Source organism: Quercus suber, unplaced genomic scaffold (genome assembly GCF_002906115.3).
Source record: "Quercus suber isolate HL8 unplaced genomic scaffold, Cork oak 2.0 scaffold_351, whole genome shotgun sequence".
Classification (NCBI taxonomy): Eukaryota; Viridiplantae; Streptophyta; class Magnoliopsida; order Fagales; family Fagaceae; genus Quercus; species Quercus suber.
In genome coordinates, this window is record NW_027069803.1 from 433,434 (window position 1) to 450,134 (window position 16,701).

At 32.0% G+C, this 16,701-nt stretch overlaps 1 protein-coding gene across 1 annotated transcript; it reads left to right on the top strand.

The window, feature by feature from the left end:
- The first annotated feature begins 6,680 nt into the window (after positions 1–6,680).
- Positions 6,681–14,909, top strand: LOC112025116 (cathecol O-methyltransferase 1). Its single transcript, XM_065760053.1, has 4 exons — positions 6,681–7,182; positions 13,099–13,409; positions 13,606–13,670; positions 14,534–14,909. Exons 1-4 carry the CDS (start codon positions 6,752–6,754, stop codon positions 14,792–14,794), a joined length of 1,068 nt encoding a protein of 355 aa, XP_065616125.1. The 5' UTR covers positions 6,681–6,751; the 3' UTR covers positions 14,795–14,909.
- The last annotated feature ends 1,792 nt before the right edge of the window (positions 14,910–16,701 follow it).

A 16,701-nucleotide genomic window follows, 5' to 3' on the forward strand; every position in this document is an offset into this window, starting at 1 on the left:
CCATAACATTAAGGGTGCGCGGTGGTGGATTCTTTTCTTCGATATTGACATTCATGATCTCTTTCCAACTTAAGAACTTGACCAAATCTTAAAATTTAGGACTCAATATTTATATATATTACTTCTCAATTGTCAAGTTTCATTTAAACTCAAATTGAAGTTTCCAGAGAAAATCAGCATTAATGACCTAACTCATTTAGAAAACACAATCTGAATTTATTAACCCTCTTAATTTATTTTCTTCCAAAGAAAAGTTTACATTTAACTCATTTAGCCAAATTCATAATCTATCATGCACGTCCAAATTCAAAATAGGATTTAAATTTCGAATTAAGCTCAAATTGAGGAACAATAGTTATGGAAACTTCAATTTTTAGATTAGATTTAATTTCCAAAAAGAAACTTTAATTTTCAAACTTTCAATACATTAGATTTAATTTGCTACGGTCATAATTTAAATAGAAAGTAATTCAGAATTTTTTATTTATTTATTTATAAAAGAAGTGATGACGTTTAGGGCTTATAACCCATAACTCAGTTTCCATCACCCATAACTCAGTTTCCATCACCCATAATTCAAAATTGGTGGGTCACACGGCTGAGTAGTGTGTTTGGATGTGTTTCCAGTTTTTGTTTCCATCACTCAGTTTTCTAATTTTTGAGTGATGAGTTATAGAAATTGAAAACACATTTTGGGTGTTTTCAAGTTATGGAAACAGAGTTATGTGGCATTTTTGTAATTTTACTCAATCGGTTGGGACCCACCTTATGCCTTGTCTCATCAATCTGACTTCATGCACCTGTGCTCTCCCCCCCCTTCTCTCTCTTTCTCTCTCTCTCTCTCTCTCTCTCTCTCTCTCTCTCATCTTTTTTTTTCTCTTCAAACACACATGAATCAAACCCAATTTCTTCAAAGAATCCATTGTTTATCAAAACGAAACCTATTCAAGAGCTAATTACAGTAATCTAAAGCAAAATCCAGCTCGGAAACACAAATTTGGTCCTAGTAACAGCTTAATTAAGCTCCAACATTTGGAAAATTTGTCAATAAAAAAAAAAAAAAAAAACAAAAAAGATTGTTAATCCTAGAGAGAGATCGGAGCCTTCTCAAATATAAGAAGTAGAAGAATGAAGATTCAAACGTCGAAGTCACTGACTTCGTTCTTAGATCAAACCAAACCAAAAATCCAAAAAAAAAAGAAAAAAAAGAAAAGCAAAAGGGCTCTCGGCACGACACGACAGTGGAATGAGGAATATTGTCGTCAGCCATGTCCAGCTCGACATGGCAAGGAAAATGATGGAGAGTACCTTGTTGTCAGCCGTGTCCATGATCACAAATCTGTGTCGCCACGACACGACAGAGGAGATCTTGCGACACTGGGTGACGGTGGAGATTGGCTTTACAGGTCCAGACCTTGATTTTCGTCGTTGGGTTCGTGGAGGGGTAGAGAAAGATGAGAGTCAGGAGAAAAAGAAAAAAAAAAGGAGAGAGAAAAGTCTTATGACATTGGGTCAATGTGTGGGTCCCATTTTTTTAAAATTTTTTTGGTTGAAAACATAACTGAGTGACGGGTGCCAAACGTGTGGGGTTTAGGAAATTGGGATATTTAAATGATGAGTGATGAGTGATAAGTGATGAATGATGAATGACAAAAATTGAGTGAGGAGTGATGAGTGATGAGTGATGGTTTTTAAAAAAGCAAACAACCCCTGAGTCATTATTTATTTTTAAGCTATGAACCTAAAGACATACAGGTAATTTCTTAAGCGGTGAGACAAATTGGACGCAATTTAATCCACTTGATTTCCATTTTAACTTAGCTTTCTTTTGGGGGTTGAGTTGTATAGATTATAGAGGACTCAGTTCTTGTTAGTTTTTGTCCACCTGTAAAGGCTTTCGGGTTTTTTTGGGTAAGTTGTTTGAAAAGTGTGTTTTTAAAAATGGCATTTTTAAAATGTACATTTGGAAAACACAATTTTGAAAGTCACAATAATACGTTTGGTAAAACTTGTGTATAGTATTAGTTTAAAATTGTATTTCGGAGCAAGTTACCAAAAAGGACTTAAAGACTTAATTTTGATATTGATGTTATTCTATCATTATTGAAGTAGCTCATGAAAATAATAATAATAATAATAATAATAACAAATCCCCGCTAGCCTTTCTTTAAAAAACAAAAAAGGTAATATTATTAAAGTAAAACTAAATAAAAATAACCCCCAATTACTTTCCCTTCCCCAATGCTAATACCAACCTCAAATAAAGAAAGTGAAAAAGAGATAGCAAAGATTAGAGAGAGAGAGAGAGAGAGAGAGAGAAATAGAGATTTCATTCACACAGACATGCAAGTTGTTCCTATGAGTAGTGCCTTCTTATTTCCATTTATGATAGTGATACGGTTGAGCTTGTTCTTGTTGTGACAATATTCTCCACTGCTGTTGCAAATTCCACTTGAGGCCTTGAGCAGTGCTGCTGCTGGAAAGTCAGGGAGGTGAGTTTATTGGTTGGCTGATGATTTTGTCATTTAACAAATGCGTGTGGGCGTTTTAGGTATTCAAACCTTATAAAGTATTACAATTTTTTTTTTTTTTGAGAAAAAAAAAGTATTACAAATTTTAAGTAGTGTTTTTCAAAAAGTTGGTTGATACTTTAGTTTCAAAACCTCATATATGGTGTTTGAAAGACAACATGTTTCTAGTAAAATCGCAGTACTAAACACACACATAGAGTGGGTTTGGATAGCAATGCGTTTGCGTTGCTATCCTCGTTTGCGTTTCCTTAGGTGGGTCTCGTGCACTGTTCACAGAACTCACAAGTATCTCTTTCAGCAAATATAACTTTTAACTTGGGTCCTACGGCACTATTCACACATTTAAAAATTATTTTGCTACAATGTATTCAGTTTTCAGTAATAAGCGGTATCCAAACAGACCTATATTAGTGTTTTTGATAAAAACGCGTGGTAAGAGTTTTAGAACAGCCCATCCAAACGGGCATGTTATTTACTAGGTTGACTCAGCCATTTTAAGTCCTTCAGTTCTAGACATCTATCCCAAGTTTCTATGTTTAACAATTTCAACCCCAAAAAAAAAAAAAAAAAAAAAATCCAATCAACTATACAAAGAAATGCAAAGATCAGCCATTTTAAGTCCTTCAGTTCTAGACATCTATCCCAAGTTTCTATGTTTAACAATTTCAACCCCAAAAAAAAAAAAAAAAAAAAAATCCAATCAACTATACAAAGAAATGCAAAGATAGGTGCGTAAGGAAATCAAATTGGCAGTTGCATATTTCCTAATTCAAGTTTAATGCACTAAATTTTCCTTAAAAAAAAGTTTATTGCACTAAAATCTGATATGTTAACGCAATTGGGTCATTAATGCCAATAAATTTCCTTTTAAAGTTTAATTCAAATTTGAATTAGATTAAAATTTTAAAAGTATAAAAGATTTTTGGGTCTTAAATGAGGAGATTTGGTCAAGGTTTCAAATTGAGAAAGGAAGTAAGAGGGAAAATACGAATTTCTTTTATATTTATAATCAGAGATAAAAATTTTCAAAAGATGATTTTTTATTTATTTTTTTTTTAGAGAGTTTCAACCTATGACGTCCGCTTTCTGATGATAGCTCTTTATCATTAGATTAAGACACCAATAAGTTTTTGGTGTAGACGGGGATTGAACCCTAGATCTCTTATACAACAAGAAAGAAGCCAAAGGTGAAAAACTCAAGAGAGGATTTTTTTTTTTTTTTAAATAAAATTTTTAGGAATAGACAGATTGGGTTAAACTTGAGACCAACTTGAAATTCCTGAGCACTAGACCCAAACTCGAACCGAATGTTTATTGACTCACCTAAAGCCCTTCAGGTCAGGTTGTTCTTTGCTCACCCCCTATATATATATATATATATGTATGTATATATATATATACACACACACACACACAAGTGTGTAGTCCCGTGCATGTGCACGAATACACAATTAAAAATATTCACAATTATACAGTTTAAATTATACATATTTAGACTCTTTGGTGTTTGCACCCAATAATTCACTTGCCACAAAAATTAAAAACTTAGATGGACACATGGCAAAAAATTGAACTCTAATTTAGAATCTAATTAGATTTAGACTCTTCGATTTTTACACTCATAATTCACTTGGCATAAAATTAAAAATTAAATGGTGCACATGGCATAAAATTGGGAATTTAATTAAAATCTAATTGGTTTCTCAATTTTGCGCCACGTGACCCACTTAATTTTAAATTTTTTACCAAGTAAATTATTGAGTGTAAAAAATAAAAATCAATGAGTCCAAATCTAATTAAATTCTAAATTGGATTCCAATTGGAGTCCAATTTTTTGCCATGTGTCCATCTAAGTTTTTAATTTGTGACAAGTGAATTATTGGGTGCAAAAACCAAAGAGTCTAAAACTAATTAAACTCTAAATCATATATATATATATATATATAATGAGAAACCATTACATATTTTAGAAATGTATGGTTTAAAAAAAGTGTAAACTAATGCCATATATAATTTAAACATCTTCTAAAAAAAATGCATAATTTGAACCATGTAATTGTGATTGTTTTTAATTGTACCTATGCATATGCACTGGATTACACACTAGTTTATTAATGATAAAAGTATTAAAAGTGATTTTTGGCCAAAAGTTCTATAGCTTGGCTTTAAGAGTATGTTTGTTTAGGGGTGAAATAGGGAGGATGAAAAACTTTGGAGAGAATTTAGGAAGGAAAACTTTTTTAGAATGTGTTTGATTGGGTGGGAAGGAAGTAAAATAAATGGTAGAGTTTAGGTGTTTTCTCTCTTGGCCCACCAAAAAGTTTTCTCTTCAAAATGGAGAGAAAACTGAAAGGAAGAAACTCATGAAATGAGTTTCCAAAAATACCTTTAAAATTCACCTTCAAGCCTCCAATGTGTTGGCTTTTTCATTTTTTTCTTCTTTTCTTAATGACGGTGTTGACTTTTTCTTTTCCTTGATTATTTTTCTTTGTTACTGACATGATGGGTGTCATCTTTTATTATTTATTTCTTCTTCTCTTTTGTCTGAACGTAGCTTTTTTCTTTTCTCTTTCCAAAAGTACCTTTAAAAATCACCTTCAAGTCTCCAATGTGTTGGCTTTTTATTTTTTTTCCTTTCATTTTTATTCCTTTCTTACTGACCATGTTGACTTCTTCTTTTTTTTCCTTGATTATTTTTCTCTGTTACTGACGTGATGGTTTTCATTTATTATTATTTTTTCTTCTTCTCTTAAAAAAAAGTATAATGTGTTACCTTTTATTTTATTTAATAGGGACATGATAGTCAATTTTTACAAACTTTATTTTCAACAAACCAAAAAAGTTTTCCATTCATCAACTTTTCCACCCTCCCAACCAAACACAAATAAGGAAAACTAAAATCTTTTCTATCCTCCCACTTTTCTAACCTCTCTGCATTTTCTATCCTCCCACTTTTTCAACCTCCCAACCAAACGAACCCTAAGTCTTGGAAACGAGGAGAGAGAAAGAATGCACACTTTCATTGATGTGTTGGAGATAAGATATATTTCCTGCAAATAATATTTTATGCAACTTTAGTGTAACATCATGCTCCTCATGTTAAGCGATCACATTTTGGATGTGAAAGTTGTTACAAAAGTTATAATAATAATAAAATTTTTTTTTTTGGTAATAAAAAATGGTGGTTAGCTAAGCTATGCTAACCCTCAGTTAGGGCACTCAGGTTAAGACTCGTGGGTCACCCCTTATGGATGCCCACCAACGAAAGATTGCTGACAGCGGGACTCGAACCTAGGTGGGTTAGACGAAGTGTCCGAGCCTTACCAACTAAACCATCTCCCGTTGGCAAAGTTAGAATTACTTAATTCAAGCAGATCATATGCAAAGTTGTTGCAAAAGTTAGAAGTACTTAATTCATGACAATGATTATTGTACACACCAACTATTGCAAGCTTATTGTGCATACATTAATTGTCGTGCTGAATTGAAATTATATTTTTTATTTTAGTTAAGAGAAATGTTATATCTACAACATTTTCATAACATATCTTATGTGGCAACTTGACCAAGTGTTCCAGGTTGTTATTGATAGGGTAGAAAAGTAATTTTAGTGGTAGGTTCAATTTAGAACTAATAACAACTAATCACCTATGATTTATTGTAAAAATATTATGAAAATATCGTGGATGTAGCATTGTGGAATCATTTTTTTTTTATGAGATGTGAAATCATATTTTAAAAACACATTCCTATTGTTTATGGAGTGTGTAATAAAAGGTGTGCAAAATTTATCTTTTTTTTCTATATTCTAACAATTACGTTTATAACATTTTCACAACAAATTTTAAGTGTCAAGTTATAATTAGTTATAATATGAACTTTTCATTTATTGTGAGAATGTCCAAAGTAATATTTCTATTATTATTATTTTTCCACATTATGTACGTGATTCACATGAGCAACAAAACAGGAGGTCTTTGCTTCAAAAAAAAAAAAAAAAAAAAAAAAAGAACAGGAGGTCTTGGTATAACAATAATTGTCCAGACCAGTACTCGAATTTGTCACCATAGGTCCACACCTTATCGTGGAAAATAAAATATAAGTTGGTAGCCAGTTGTTGTCTACTAGTACCACTATAATTCAGTCTCTATAAATCCACTAAGCAAAACTTCCAGTTTGTGAAAACAAAAGTGGTTCAATTCAACTAAAAACTTTCTGCAATGGCCTCTCCCATACAATCCCACCAAGGCATTCTTGATGGTAATTTAAAACAAGAAGAAGAAGAGAGCTTCCACTATGCTATGCAGCTAGTGAACTCTTGTGCACTTTCCATGGCACTGCAATCAACCATTGAGCTAGGCGTTTTTGACATCCTAGCCAAAGCGGGTCCAAGAGCCAAGCTCTCTCCCTCACAGATTGTAGCTCAGATGCCCACCAAGAACCCTGAGGCAACCGTGATGCTGGACCGCATTCTCAGAATGCTCGCCTGTCACTCTGTGCTTGGTTGCTCTGTCGTTGCTGATGAGTTTGGTTCTTACCAGAGACTCTACAGTCTTTCTCCTGTGTCTAAACACTTTGTGCGTAATGAAGATGGTGTGTCATTGGGCCCATTAATGGCCCTGCATCAAGATAAGGTCTTCTTGGGTAGCTGGTACGTTGTTGTCTTTTTTTACTTTTTTATTTACCTTTCTCATTATTGCTCAGTTGATTATGATTATCAAAGTTCATGAAAAAATTGGACCTTCATGATTGAACTTTTGACGTTTTTATTTTTGGGGTCTATTAGGAATAGTGGAAGACAACTACACAAGTACTTTGCACTATGTTCCATCAACGTTAGAGCAACTACATCAGTGGTTGCAAAAATGTGTAAAATACAAAAAAGTGCTTAATTTTGCATATTTTAATCTAAAAAAACACCCATATCAGTACTTGTAAAAATGTACAAATATACACAACTGTTTTGCAAATGAATAGTAACCGTGCATATATGCACAGTTACTATTCATGTGCAAATGATTTTTTTATTCTTTTTTTCTCTCTCCTCTATCAAACTACTTCTCTTCCTCTGCGTCTACAACAACTAGCAACTTCCCCAACATCTACAACAACTTAGTGCGGCAAAATAAGAAGAAGGAAGAAGAAAATAACCACCCAACCACCAAACCCAGCACTACCACTAAACACCGCAACCTAGTACAGAAAATTAACCCAAAACTAACGAAAAAGCAATTAGAAAACCCAACTCAAAATCAAGACAAACCCACTGGAAAACCCAACTCAAAATCAATCAAAACTCACTGTGAAACCCAACCCAGAAACAGTCCAAACCCACCGGAAAACCCAGCCTAAACCATACTCAACGGAAAACTCACGTGAAAAGCCCAACGGAGTCGGATTTGCTGCCTGATCTGCTGCCGTCGGATCTTCCATTGCTATCATCAGTTGGGGGTGGGAGGTGAAGGGTCGGTGGTGGAGGAGAGAGGGAGGCTGAAGGGCTGAGGCAGCGAGCTGGATCGTCGACGATGGCGAGTTGGGTGAGGCGGCTGTGAGGGAGAGAGTGAGGGAAAGATGAGAGAGCTGAAAAAAAGAGTGGGAAGTGAAAAATAATAATAATAGATAGGTATTAATAAATAGTAATAAAAAACAATAAATAATATTATTTAAGTAGAATAGATTTGTAAAATAGATAAACCGATGTGGGTGTTTTGGAAATGTCGTAGTGTAAAATAGAGAAAGTAGGTTTTTAGTGTAAAATAGACGAAAAAATTTGGCTGGATTGATGAGAATGCTTATATGTGGGGGGGGGGGGTAGTGCTCTCAAAAATCCCAACTTTTCCCCTAAAAACAAAAGAGGTAATTTTGTAAATAAGAAAGTGTGTGATGGCATTTATAAGACTGACAACTCTCAAGAAACTTTCTTCTTGTAAAAGTCTTCCTTCCCACGTGCCACTTTATATTGCATATTTGGTTCGACTTTAAGGGGTGAATACGTGTGTTCTCCTTCCCAAAACTCAAAACACGTGTTTGGTAAATTTTTTCAAAAGTGTGTTTTCCATCTCAAAAGGATTTTTGCATTTTGGTTCTGGCAGCTTTAAACTATATTTGCAAAATGCAACAAACGTGTTTTCTAAAATTAAAAATATTACCATTGGTGGGTTTTTCTTTTTCCTATATTGCCCATAGTTTTTTATGCTCCTTTATGCTGCTGTGCTGTAGCATCTTGTCTTATTCTTCTTATTCTATGTTGCTTCTCTCTCTCTCTCTCTCTCTCTCTCTCTCTCTCTCTCTCTCTATATATATATATATATATATATATTTTTTTTTTTTACATCTCACATATCTAATCTCAAAAAAACTTTTTGAATTTAGTAGAGTTTTTGATAAATGGATAATATGGAGGAGCGAGAGAGACCTGTGTGTGTGTTGTGGAGGAAAATAAAAGAAAAGGAAAATAAGAAGACGAGGAAGAGGTGAACGAGTGGATGAGAAAAAAGAGAGAAAAAAAGAAGAAGAGTTTTTGGTTTTGGGTAAAGCAACATTTGAAGAAAATATAGGAAGTAAGAACACAGATTATTTCACAATTTCTTTTCCACAATTGTGATATTGTAGAGTACGTGGTGGTGGAGAAAAAATTGTGGGTATATGTATAAGTGAAAAACAACCACTCATAGTTTGCAACGTCAAAGACATGGCAAAGAAGTTGTGAAATAGTTTGTAATCCTAGAACAACTCGTTTAAAATATAAGTGTTAATAAAATTTTATTTTACAGAGATTAATTTTGGTAGATCTACCTAAATTATTGGGTTTCAACTTTTAAGATAATAATTTTGTATTCTTTGTGAAAAAGAGAAATGTTATTTCCATAATATTTTCACAACAAATTCTAAGTGACAAGTTGTTATTTGTTGTTATTGATAAGCAAAAAAGTAATTTAAGTGATATGTTCAAATTAGAACTAATAACAGCTTACCGCATAAGATTTATTGTGAAAGTATTGCAAAAATGTTGTGGACGTAAAAATTTTTGAAAAGAGAAATCTAAAGCCGAATACTTTTATACAAAATCTTTTATTAAGAGAGTCATTCATTATTAACATAAAGTAATTATTATTATTAAGAAGTTAATACTAAGTATGAAATAAACTTCCTTATATGTACATTTTGTCATTTTTGGTAATTTATAACTCAAATCGCCACTTTTGTAATTGCTAGCCAGATATTCAGTTTTTTGAAAAAGCACTTTTTAACAGCTTTTACTAAATACTCTGCTTTTAAAAAAAGCTCAATCTCATACCACACTTTTTGAAACCGCCACTTTTTCAAAAAGCACAGTATAAAAAAGTTAAACCAAACTCACCCATAACTCTGCTATATATTGTACACTTTTTGCAAATATGTACTACATTTACTATATTTTATATGTTTACAATGTAAGTTTACGTTGTAAGTATAATGCAAACCAATAAAAGTATTTTTTTTTTCTTTTTCCTTCCCATTCTCAATCTCATACCATTCATTCTCTTCTACAATGCATTCTATGTTACAAAATTCTTCTTCTTCTTTATCTTCTTTTGTGCTATTTAAGTATAATTTCTATTTATTTTATTATTTTCTTTTTTAGTTCAATTTCTACTGAGAGCTATGAAACTGATTTTTAATTTATTTACTATAGTTGTCTAATCTGGCTGAACTTAAATTCAATTTATTTTAGGCGTAAATACACTTTTGGTCCCTACATTTTGGGCCATTTCTCGATTTGGTCCCTAAACTGATTTTGCTCCTAGGTTAGTCCCTGAAATCAGAAAATCAATTCTGTTTTGGTCCTTGCAGTCAACCCCGTAACAGAAAAATCTGACGTGGCAAACGGAGTGTCTTGTTGGCACATTAAATGCTGACGTGGCTTTTAAAATAATAATAAAAAATCACATCAGCATGCCACGTCAGCATATAATTTTAAAAAAATTATCAATTTTAACAAAATTAAAAAAAAAACATAAAAAAAAATAAAATATTTTATTATTATTTTAATAGCCACGTCAGCATTTAATGTGCCAACAAGACACTCCGTTTGCCACGTCAGATTTTTCTGTTATGGGGTTGACGGCAGGACCAAAACAGAATTGATTTTCTGATTTCAGGGACTAACCTAGGAGCAAAATCAGTTTAGGGACCAAATCGAGAAATGGCCCAAAATGTAGGGACCAAAAGTGTATTTACGCCTAAAATAAATTGAATTTAAGTTCAGCCAGATTAGACAACTATAGTAAATAAATTAAAAATCAGTTTCATAGCTCTCAGTAGAAATTGAACTAAAAAAGAAAATAATAAAATAAATAGAAATTATACTTAAATAGCACAAAAGAAGATAAAGAAGAAGAAGAATTTTGTAACATAGAATGCATTGTAGAAGAGAATGAATGGTATGAGATTGAGAATGGGAAGGAAAAAGAAAAAAAAAATACTTTTATTGGTTTGCATTATACTTACAACGTAAACTTACATTGTAAACATATAAAATATAGTAAATGTAGTACATATTTGCAAAAAGTGTACAATATATAGCAGAGTTATGGGTGAGTTTGGTTTAACTTTTTTATACTGTGCTTTTTGAAAAAGTGGCGGTTTCAAAAAGTGTGGTATGAGATTGAGCTTTTTTAAAAGCAGAGTATTTANTTTATTTTATGGTTCTTATAGTGATTTTACTATATTTAGTTTCTATGAATATCATTTTTTGTAATTGTAAATGTAGTCTAGTTTTGTTATATATTGATATTTAATTTCTATGAATGTTATGGACTTATGGTTTTTCATAAAATAAGAAAAACGCAAGATAAAAAATGACATTTAGATGCTCAATTGGGTGTTTAACTTGTTAATATATGAGTTATGACTTATACTTAGGATTTAAGATTTTTATTTTATTTTATTTTAAACTAGTGCATGTAGACATGTATGTATGTATATATTATGTCGTGGTTTGCATTTTTCTTAAATCACAAATCAATAGGATAATTATACCTCGGCCCTCCAAACAAAAATACCTGGCTTCGCCCCTACCACCAATTACAACTTACATTGTGTTCCACGTAATGGAGTTATGGAGTATAACTTATTATTTTTGTTATGGTAGGTTCAATGCCATGTTTTACACTCTTTTCTTTTTTAATTTTTTCTTCGGTTAAATAATTAATGATCTAAAATTACATTAAAGGGGGCATTTGGTTCGCTTAATGATGTTACATTGTACTGTAATGTTACATTATTATAATGTTACATTAATATAATCTTAATACAAGAATACAACATTACATTATTTAAGAAGGTGGTGTGATTAAGATGATGTAATATAATTTGTAATATTAGATTATGGTAATGTTAGAAAAAATAAAATGAATCAAACATTTTAATATCACATTACTGTAATGTGCATTGCATCAAGTATACATCACAGTGAACCAAACACCAATAAATCTCATCATTTATGCGTTTCGATAAGCAATGTAGATGTCAGAACTCATGAAAACTTTGGCATTGCAGGAAGCTCCTTTAGATGGGTCACTACTCTGTAGAAGTGCTAACAACTAAGCATGCCCGCTGTCTCTCTCAAACATATTCACTCATATATAATACTCCCATAGTCCCACATCATGCATTAAGGCTTTGTTAACACAAATACTTAAACTATGCTTACTCTACTAAATAGTTAAAAAAACAGCGTGCGCGCACACAAAAGCATCTTTTATCATAAAACATCTTTAAAATAAAATTTCAGTGTTTTTGTTCTTTTATAGAACCATTTTTTTTTTTTTTTTTTTTTTTTTTTTTTTTTTTGTCTAAAGAAAATTAAGGGCAAACAGAAAAAATAAGAGACTAAGGGTTTTCTCAAGTAAGATTACTCTTTCATTTCTAATCTAATTTAGTATTTTGCTTTTATATGTGTATGTGTGCATATATATATATTCTTGAAAATGTTGATGAGGAAGTACATCTAAAGCACCTATATGTTTTATTTTTTATTTTTTATTTTTTTATAATAATAATAATTATTTATATTTATAATCATTTGTTTTGAATTAGGCTAAATGGTTGATGAGTATTAAAAAATCAACAACCTATCAACTTATTTATAGGGTGATTTTACATGTATTTACCCTTCTTGTTTCTAGTACAACTACAAGATGAACATTTTCAATCATGAATATCGTTAAAACTAGGTTTTGCAACAAAAATAAATATAATTTTTTAAAACTACTGACTTTGTAAATTGAATAAAAAAACTTTCTACTATTATATATAGTGCATAATCAATTATAGATTATTTTTAGGATTTAGAACACTAAATTCCATTTTTATAAATGATTGATTTAAAATGTATAAAGAAACAAATTATATGTGCCTTTAATTAAAAAAAAAAAAGGACAACTTTGGCATAGAAAAAAACTGAAGAATAAATATAATATAATTAGACCTAAATTTATTAAGCTAATACTCCAACAAACTAATTCACATGCTACAAAATTTTTTAATAAATGATATGTGGTATCTAACCTGAACTTGTTCATAGGCCCCAATTGAAAGACGCTATTCTTGAGGGAGGAATTCCATTCAACAGGGTCTATGGCATGCATGCCTTTGAGTATCCCTCCGTGGACCCCAGGTTCAATCAAGTTTTTAACACAGCGATGCTCAACCACACTACTATTGTTATTAAACAAACCCTTGAGTCTTACAAAGGTTTGGAGCAACTCAGACAACTGATTGATGTTGGTGGTGGGCTAGGAGTTACTCTTAACTTAATCACTTCCAGATACCCTCACATCAAAGGCATTAATTTTGACTTGCCTCATGTTATACAACATGCTCCACCTTATCCTGGTATTATTTTAATTCATAGTCTCCTTTTTCATATTGGCATTTTCTTATTCCACTAGCCTAAAATGTGATCAAAATGTGGTTTTTGTGGAATAATAATGTGTATATGATAATTTTAAAAGCCTAGATAGCCTATGGTGTATAAATAGTTAAATACACAATATATGTAGATAAAGAGAGGTGTTAACTTATGTTGCAGGTGTGGAACATATAGGAGGAAATATGTTTGAAAGCATTCCTAAAGGGGACAACATTTTTATGAAGGTTAGTTCCATATTTAAATTGTAGGCGTCCTATTTTGATTGACCTATTGCCATGATTTAAATCCAAACTTGTAATGCTTTTATTCACAATGGATTGTCTCAAACTCTCAATTAGACCTTATCAAAAAGTGAAAATTTCTTAATAGTTCCTAAGGTCTCATGAGATTCACAAGATCCTAGCTTTGAAACCCCTCTAGTAAGCCTCTCAAAGGATTTCTCCCTGTAATTATGTAGAGTGTGTGGGAAGAGGGACTATACACAATTGGTGAAACAATCAAGCACTCAAAAAACTTTGTACACCCTTGACAATAATAAATAAATTAGATTTCTTCCAATTGATACGGAAATGGAGTCAAATTACAAGAACTCAATAGCCACATCAATTGGGATAGGGATTAAGTTATGAGTTATGACATATAATCTCACTTTATTACCATTATGGACAATTTTATATATAAAAAATAAGTATATGGACAATTTCTTTGATTTTTTTAACAGTAATGCCCTTTAGTATTAAGTATCTGTTTGGATAGCGTTGAAAAACACTTGCGTCTGCGTTTCACGTTTTCTTTTTTTTCTTTTTTCTTTTTTGAGAATAGTGTTTCACGTTTTCAAATGTGGGATTATGCTTTTCTAGTGGGTCACATGTATTGTTCACGGGACCTACAAGTACTTTATTCAGAGAAAAAAAGAACTTTAAAATTATGTCTCACAGTACTATTCACACATTTAAATTATTTTGCTACAGTGTTTTCAGTTTCAGCAAAATAAGCGGTATCTAAATAGACTTTAAATGTTTCGTGCAAAAAATGAATATGAATTAAAAAAAAAAAAAATTGATGCCATAATTGGTTAATTTTGTAGTGGATACTTCATGATTGGAATGATGAACATTGCTTAAAACTGTTGAAGAACTGCTACAACGCTATTCCACATGATGGAAAGGTAATAGTCATGGATGCAGTTCTTCCAATTACACCAGATATTAGCAGTTCTACAAAGTGCACCTCTCAAATAGATGTGCTTATGATGACTCAAAACCCAGGAGGGAAGGAAAGGACTCGACAAGAATTTACTGCCTTGGCAACCAAAGCTGGATTTAGCGGCATCAAGTTTTGTCTGTAATTTTTGGGTTATGGAGTTCTTTAAGTAAGATTTGCTTGTAATATTCAGGAATGTATCCTTCATTTCTCTGAACCTTAAAATAAAGATGCTCACAACAAAAAAATTTGATCCAAAATTTCTAAGTTCAAGTTGTTAGTTGTTCATGTTCAGTCGTAAAATGAAATCCTAGCATCTAGAAATGCCTAAATTTTGCACCCGCTGAAGGCATGAAAAATCAATGTTGTACTTCTGGAAGCATATTTCTGTGATACAATCTACAAAAATCGGGGGACCAAAACTAACATTAACAGACCCCAAAACCAATTGGTGAAGAGATCAAACAGCTAGTGAGTGAGCAGCTCTGTTAGCACTTCTACTTCTACTGACCCATCTAAAGGAGTAACCAGTGCCAAAGTTGTCATGACATCTACATTCCTTACTCAAAGACGTAAATGATGAGACTTTGTTTTTTTATTTAGATCTTAAATTATTTAACCAAAATTATATTGTTTGACGTAAGTTATAAATTTACTAATAAAAAGCAAATAGATGTGTTTAAACAATCCCATGCCAGAACATCAGGTACATGCATTTGTTGCCAAACTATAACAAGCTCACTAAACACGTAGGCATTGTATCTTTCAAACATGAGACCAAAAGATGAACATGAAATCTCATTTAACTCTAGGCTTGGGTCGTTTCTTCATATATCACTGGTAACTGATGCTGAAGTCTGCCATGAACCAAAGAGGATTTTATGGATAATGAGAGGAAGTGGAGTAGGGAGGGAGAGAGTGGTGGGTTTGGGTTTAGCCACAAGTTTTGGACTTTGTTATTGTGCTTTTGATTTTTTTTTTTTTTCAGCCACAATTTGAAGCCCTAGACTTCGTTAAGTGTAATTGGTTTTTCCGTATTTTTATAGCAAAATTATGTCATTAGGGTATGTTTAGTAACTGTTTTTTCTTTTATTTTTTGTTTCCAAAAACAATTTTCTATTTTTGAGACTATAAAACTTGTTTGATAACACAAAATGAATAGAAAATACAAAATAGTTTTTGAAAACAGAAAATTGAAACAAAAAAAAAGTTACCAAACATACGATTTGTCTTTATGCCAAAAAACTTTACCTTTTCAACATAAAATTATGAGCTGATTTTTTTTAGTAAGAAAATTTTGAGGTGATTGATTTATAAAACATCAGTCGGCACAGTAATGAATAATGCGGAGTCTGCAATTTCAAACATGGTGGTGGGACACGTCAGAGTGGGGTATATATCCCCCCCCCCCCCCCCCCTAGGACCTAATTGGTTAATTTTAAAATATCTTGGACCTTAGTGGTATTTTGTTCAAACCTTAGGGGAGGTTAATGGAATTTACCCCAACTCTTATATTATAGTTTGCCAACCTAGTCACAATTCTATACAATAGGAGAAATATAGGATAATCATCTAACCATAAATGCTCCCAATCGGAGATATTGCCTTGGTGTTTAAAATCCTTGCATCCTAGTTGCATGCTATAGTGGTAGTTGAAAAAACCTATTCCCTCTAAGGCTGGGTTTGGATAACGTCTGGCATCTATGGTTAGGTGTCAAGCTTTTAACAGTTCGTCCTGTGCACTGTTTACGAGACCCACAAACCTCTTTTTTCTCCAAAACTTTCATTAAAAATGAGTCTCACAGCACTATTCACACATTTAAAAATTATTTTACTATAGTATTTTCAGTTTTCAATAATAAGCGGTATCAAACACACTCTAAATATCAAAATAATTAGAAATAATGGCCATCTCCATTTCCCTAGTGTACATCCAAAGGCGCTATTAAAAGGTATGGGATATAGAAATAAACAAAAAAGTATGGGATAGTGTTTTTTTTTTTGTTTGTGGTTTTGTTNTTTTTTTTTTTTTTTTTTGGTGTTGACGGTAGT